The sequence below is a fragment of the Octodon degus genome, unplaced genomic scaffold (assembly GCF_000260255.1).
Source record: "Octodon degus isolate 3935 unplaced genomic scaffold, OctDeg1.0 scaffold00111, whole genome shotgun sequence".
Taxonomy (NCBI): domain Eukaryota; kingdom Metazoa; phylum Chordata; class Mammalia; order Rodentia; family Octodontidae; genus Octodon; species Octodon degus.
The window spans coordinates 8,589,927-8,597,135 of record NW_004524687.1 but is presented as its reverse complement, the minus strand read 5'-3'; the positions used below and the strand labels follow the sequence as shown (position 1 = coordinate 8,597,135).

Sequence of the window (7,209 nt, the reverse complement as noted above, 5' to 3'; positions counted from 1 at the left end):
CCCCCCCGCCCCCGACTGGGGACTGAACTCAGGATATTGTGTTTACCAGGCAGGCACTTTAATCTCTCATTTTGTATTTTTCTGGTGCAGGGTCTCACTATGCCTCAGGCTGTTTTCAGCCTTCCCAGCACCGGGATTACAGGCATGTGCCACCATGCCTGGACTCAGTGGCAGGCTCAGTGCACCTGGGTGGGGGTCAGTGTGGCATGCATCTCATTTTGAATAAAGGGATAAGTGAGATCACTGGTGAAGAATAAGGAGCTTGGAATAGAAGGGGGCTTCACACTTAAGGAGCAGTGTAATGAACTTTTATAACTACAAAAGAAATGGGAATAAAAAGAAATGGAAAGGAATTTTTTGTAATTTAACAAGGCAAGTGGCTGGCAACAACATGACATAATGCAAAGGACATTGACTTTGGAGCCAAAAAGACTTGAGTTTGGGTCCTACAAAGTCACCAAACTGTTTTTCCACACTAAAATGAGGACAATGTCTACATTTTCAACTGTTATGCACCTTTAATGCTATGTTATGCTAATTTTGTCTCAAAAAGCATTTATTGACCTCCTATTTTGTCCTGGATACCCTACCTCAAAGAGTTTAAAGCCTAAGATGTTTTCCCATCATTTTCTAGTGGAACAAAGAATCAACCACAGAATTGTGAAACCACTTGCTATAAGGATTTTCCTGTTTGCATTCTTTAAAATTCAAGCTCAGATTCCATCTATAGGTTTTACCCAGCAGCCTGTGTTTGGTCCCTGATGTGGGAAGCCACTTTTCTATTGTTGTGAGATGCTTTTTTGACCCCTTGTCCTTTGGCCACTGAACTGTGCCAATTGAACTGTGTCACCAGTGAACTGGTAACAGCTTCCATGGTGACTCAGCCTGTCTCATTCTTCATCTATGGAATAAGCTTGTAATATATAATGTATTATGTAATAATATATAATAATAGTATACTTTCATTTATCTGCCTGTTTTCTTCATTTTTGTTATTGGCAGTAGCAGCTAAATGTAAGATTGTTTTGCTTTCAAATAGCTTCCCAGAGGGAAATGGCTCCAAATCGAGAACCTGAAAATAATTGACCACAATCATGAACAATAATGAAATTTATCCATTTATAATCTCCATTACAAAAAAATAATCTCCATTACTTTTAGGGAGAATAAATACAGATATGCATCTTTAATTAGGGACATTAGAATTAATTAGAATGACTGGACAAGGAACATGAGTCTACAGAAATATTAAGTTAAATTCTAACAGAAGTGCTCTTGCAAAAAGATCGTAAATTAAAGCTCTAATTTGTGTACTCTAGTTGCTTAAGTGATTGTAACATCATTTAAACATTTAATGACAGTGAGATTGTTCCAACATCACTGGTTATTTGTGATGAAGATTAGCATAGTCAGATCAGAACTGGGTTAATTGGAGCTTGTCACCAAGGAAGGGACAAAATATTCTGATCAATACAGGCATCCCTCAGAGGCACTGCAGGGCCCATTCCATAGCACCACAACTAAGGGAAATTGCAATAAAGCAAGTGACATAAAAATTTTCATTCCCTAGTAGATAGAAAAATTATGTTTACAGAATATTATATTCAAAGTGTATGATAATATTATGTTTTAAAAACAATGCATGTGTCTTAATTAAAAAATAGAGGCACATGTAAACTTAACATGTGGAGGGCTGAGGCAGAAGGTTCATGAATTTGGGGCCAACCTGGGCTACATAGCGAATACAAGTCCAGCCTGAAGTACATCGCAAGACCCTATCTCAAGAATAAAAGCAAAACAAAACAAAACAATTCTAAAATACTGATGATCACCTGAGTCTTCCATGAGTTGTAATCTTTCTGCTGGTGCCGAGTCTTGTATTAATGTTGGTGGTTGCTGACTGACCAAGCTGGTGGTTGCTGAAGGGCCAGTGGCAGTGGCAATGGCAGTTTTTTCAAGTAAGGCAACCTTGAGCTGGGTCTGGAGGCTCACATCCGTAATCCCAGTACTCTGGGAGGTTGAGGCAGGAGACTGTCAAGTTCAAACCCAGGATAGGCAATTTAGCAATCTAATGAGACTCTGTCTCGAAATAAAAGATGGGAGGGCTGGGAATGTAATGCAATGTAAAGGCCCCATATTGAAAAAAAAAAAAGAGAAAAGAAAAAAAGGACAGCAATGAAATTTGTTTCAAAAAAGAATTCTCTGTCACATGTGATACTGTTCAACAGCATTTTGCCACAGTAGAACCTCTTTCAAAATTAGAATCAATCCTCTCAAAACCCACCATATTTTATCAGATTAAATTTACAAAGCATTCTAATTTTTTGTTATCATCTTCACAATGTTTACAGCTTCTTTACCAGAAACAGTTTCCATCTCCAGAAACCACTTTCCTTGCTTGTCTCTGAGAAGCAACTTCTCATCATTAAAGTTTGATCGTGATATTGCACCAATTAAATCTTATCTTCAGGCTCCACCTCTATTTTGCCTCTTTTGCTCTTTTCACTATAGCTGCAGTTATTTCCTCTATTGGTCTTGAATCCTTCATCCATAAGAGCTAGAATCAATTTTTTCCAAACTCCTATTAATATTGATATTTTCACCTTCTATGAATCACTAACATTCTTAATGTCATCTTGAGTGGTGAATCCTTTCCACAAAGTTTTCAATTTACATTAATCAGATCTAGCTTCTCTTTAAGTTGCTCCAACTGGCCTCGAACTTGTGATCCTTCTGCCTCAGTGTCTGGAGGGGTTGGAATTACAGGTGTGCAAATAGATTTCTTAAATAATAAGATTTGAAAGTCAAAATTACTCTTCAACCCACAGGCTGCAGAATGTATGTTGTGTTATTAGTTATGAAAACAACATTAATCTCATGGTATGTCTCCGTCAGGGCCTTTGAGTAACCAGGTGTGTTGTCATTGAGTATTTTGAAAGGAATCTTTTTTCCCCCTCTAAACAGTAGGTCTCAACAGTGGGTTTAAAACATTCAGTAAACCATGTTGTGAACAGATATACTGCCTCCAGACTTTGTTGTTCTGCAAAATTCGTAGGTCCCTAGGGATTTTTTTCTTTAACTTTATTGAAAATCAGTAATTACATATCATATTAAAAATTGTAGACAAATACTGAAATATGAAAGATATAAGATATAGACAGAGTGATTTTCAGAGTAATATTTCTGAAATGAATACATAGCATGAGATTAATAATAGATTGCACATTGTAAATAAATTATTTACAAACTTAAATGAATATAACAAAAATTGTCCAAAATAAAAATGAAGAAGGATTTAGGTCATTCATGTAATAGTTCACTCTGTGTCAAAATTAAGAAATTTATATTCATATAATTAGAATTCTCAAAGTAGAAAGAGGTAGGCAGTAAATATTTAAAGATTTAAAATTTCTGAATTTAGTTGAACTTGTAACACTACATTTCCAAGAAAAATGAACCTTTTGCACAAGAAATTTGAATAAAATCATACCAAGATACACAAAAATGAAATTGTCCAAAACTTATTGTAAAGAAAAAAATCATTAAAGCATATACATTAAAAAATTAGCTATGGAAGAACAAAATTAAATAGCATCTTATTCCACAAAGAAAGAAAGAAAGAAAGAAAAAAAAAGACCAAGTGTATAAGAAACTAGTCTAATTGAAGGACTGAAAGAAAGGAAAAAACCCAATATGTCTTCTTTGAATTTTATACTTAGCAAACATACCTTTGAAAACTAAAAGTAAAATATTTTCCAGTTATACAAACTGTAAATACTCTAATACCTCCAGACATAGTATATAGGAAATAACAAAGAGCATAATCCAGAAGGCAAGAGAGGTTGCTGTATGCTCCTGGATGAAGAATAAAGAGCTCTCAAAATGATAGTTATGCAGGACTATGTAAAATATATTAGATGAACTCATTTAAAACATCATTAAAGATTTCTATGAAACTATCAATGTTATCGGATTACATATGTATTTTTTTCATATGTGTGTTTGTATAAAAGATAGGGAAGTAGTAATATAAAGTCAATGGAAAATGGAAATATACCTTTTAAGGTTTCTAATACTAGGAGAAAATATCATACTATGTCTTTTAAATAGATTGTACGTCAGATATACAGTCTGAATCTTAAGTTCCCTAGGGATTTGGTCAGTAAGGGTTGGGTTCCATTTCAAGGCTAGCTGCATTAGCTCCTAACATGAAAGGCAGCCTGTCCTTCGAAGCTCTGCAGTCAGGTAGTGACTTCTGTCAACTATGAAAGCCCTTGAAGCCGTCTCCCAAGGTAAAGGAGGTCACCCACATTGCAGCTCTGTATTAAGGTAGCCACCTTTGTCCGTGATCTTAGTTCTGCCTGAGTAACTTACTGCGGCTTTACATTAGCACTGCGGCTTTACCTGTCTTTTTATTTGGGCTGGGGAGATAGCTCAGTGGTGTAAGCACCTGGCCGGCAAGTGCAGAGTCCTAAGTTTGGTCCCCGGTACCAAACCTCTCCTTTTCTGTCATGGAGACGACTCCCTCCTTAAAGTTGATGAACCAACTCTGCTACTTCCAATTTCTTTTTCTGCAACTTCCTCACTTCTCTTCTTGCTTTGGTTTAGAGTCAGGGTCTTATTCTGAACTAATGGTGGTTCAAGGGAATGTTTGCTGTAGCTGGTTCTATCTGTCTGGAACATTGAAACTTTTCCCACATCAGCAGTAAGGCTGTTGTGTTTTCTTAAAAATCAGATTTTATTGGTATATTTTAGATATACATAATGATCATATTCAATGTAGAAAATTTGTACCTGTACATGCTATAAATTTTTTTCGCACTCCTCTACCCTCCCTTTAGCCCTCCCCCCCATCTGTTGTGCTTTCTTTATCATTCATGTGTTTACTGGAGTAGCACTTTTAATTTTCTTTTAAAAATTTTGTTATTTTTTCATGTGAACATTAGTTCATCAGTACAATAATAAACAACTCTTAAACTAACCACATATTGGCTTAAATAGTCCTGCCTTTTGTATTTGTCTCCATTAACATAGGCCAAAAGCAATTTTCCTTCTTAAAGCTGCTTTCATTGTATCCCACAGGTTTGGTAAGTTGTATCTGCATTTTTGTCTGATTGGAAAGACAGCTTAATGTCTTATTTAATTTCATCTGTGACCCGTTGATTGTTCAGGATGATGTTATTTAATTTTCATGTTTTTGCGCAATTTCTTTTGTCAAAATTTTCCAATTTCATTGTACTATGGTCAGATAATATGCACGGGATTATTTCATTTCCTTTGCATGTACTTAAGCGTGTTCTATGGGCTGGTATATGGTCTGTTTTAGAGAACACCCCATGTGCAGCTGAGAAAAGTGCGTATTCAGATTTTTTGGATGGAGCACTCTGTAGAAGTCTACTAAGTCAGGACGGTCAAATAACTCAGTGGATTAAAGTGACTGCAAGCAGGCACAGGGGCTGGGGGTTCAATCCCACGGCCTGCGATGCCAGCCCTGACCCCAGGGCATGATGAGATGGCAATTGAGACTGGACATGGTGGAGTGTGCCTGTAATCCCAGCTCTTGGGAGGCTATAAACAGGTGGGTCACTATGAGTCCGATCTACTAGTGAGAACATGAACACCCTGTCGACCCTTCCCTAAAATAAAAAAAAGTCTACTAAGTCCATTTGTTCACAAGTTTGGTTCAATTATTTATTTTATTTTATTTTTGCTGAATTATTGTCTAGTAGTTCTAACTCTTTGTAACAATGAGGTGTTAAAGTTCCTCATGACAATTGTGTTCTTGCTCATTTGATTTTTCATGCCTATTGATATTTGTCTTATATAGCTGGGTGTTTCTATATTTGGTGCATATATATTTAGGACTTATCCCTTCTTCTTGCAGTTTTCTCTTAACAAGTATATAGTGACTTTATTTATCTCTTTTGATCATTCTTGGTTTGAAGTTTACTTTGTCTGCAAACAGAATAGCCATCCCTGCTTTTTTTCTGGGTTTCTATTGCATGAAATGTTGTTTTCCATCCTTTGATTTTCACTTTATGAATTTCCTTTTGAGTTAAATGTGTTTCTTGTATCAGTATATTTTTGGATTTTGAGTCTGCCAGTCTACTGCTTTTGATTGGTCAATTAAAGCCATTTATGTTGTTAGTTATAACTGATGTGTTTTGGTTTATCTTTGTCATGTTATTTTCCTGCTGTTGATTCTCTACTTTTCCCCTTTTTAATTGTCTGCTCTGTTCGGTGGGTTTTAAAATTTTTTTTCTTGAAGTTCTGGTCATTTTTTCTTTGTAGAATATCTTTCATTACTCTTTGTAGGGTTGGATTGGTGGTCATGAATTTCTTCAGTTGTTCTTTGTTATGGAAGTATGTTATTTTTCCTTTAATTTTGGATGGTATATCAGTCTGGGTTGGCAGTTGTTTTCTTTCAGTTTACTCCAAGTTCATCTTGACTTGCTTTGATTTGAGAAATCTGCCATGATTTTAACGTACTTTCCATTATAGGTGATCTGTTTCTTTTGACTAACAGCTTTTCATATTCTGTTCCTTTGCTGAATTTCTGGGATCTTGTGTACTACAGGTCTGAGTGTAGACTTATTTTGGTTATGAGTAAATTAGAGTTGTACACGCCTCACTTTTTAGGATGTCAGAGTCCTTTCCCATGCTTGGGAAATTTTCTACTTCTTCTTCAAATAGTCTCTTTATGTCATTTGTGTCTGTTCCTGCTGTTTTATTGAACCTATCATTGTTTTCCTTGCATTATCTTGCAGCTGTTGAATTATTATTTCCTGTTTCCTTGCTACTTTTAATAGCTCTTTTCTTTCATGATTGTAGCTTCAGTGCTGTCTTTGAAGTTTGAAAGTATCTTCAGTTTTGTTCAAACAGTGTTGTCAGATTTCAGTGGAATTTTTAATTTCCTGGGTATCTGTTTCATGCATTGGAATTTTTTCCTGTATTATTCTCTCAATGTTTTCATCATTTTAAAAAATATTTTTAGCTCTGCTAGCTATTTCCGTTTCCGGCCACTTGGCTTGTACAGCGTTGAGGCGAGGATGGACGGCTTGGTGGCCCAGTGCTCCGCGCGGCTGCTGCAGCAGGAAAAAGAGATTGCGTCTCTGACTGCTGAAATTGACCAGTTGAAAAACTATAACTGCTTGGAAGCTTCTCCCAGTTTGCAGCAGTTGCAAGAAGAAAATTTAAAATTAAAGTATC

The 7,209-nt window shown here is 36.1% G+C and overlaps 1 protein-coding gene across 1 annotated transcript in view; it reads left to right on the top strand.

Annotated features, from left to right (window-relative positions):
• Nucleotides 1–7,049: 7,049 nt before the first annotated feature.
• The window catches only part of LOC101565669 (arginine--tRNA ligase, cytoplasmic-like), a 2,002-nt gene continuing 1,842 nt past the window's right edge, over nucleotides 7,050–7,209 (top strand). Inside the window, 1 exon segment of the mRNA XM_012516526.2 lies at nucleotides 7,050–7,157. Coding sequence (XP_012371980.1) covers nucleotides 7,050–7,157 — 108 coding nt within the window.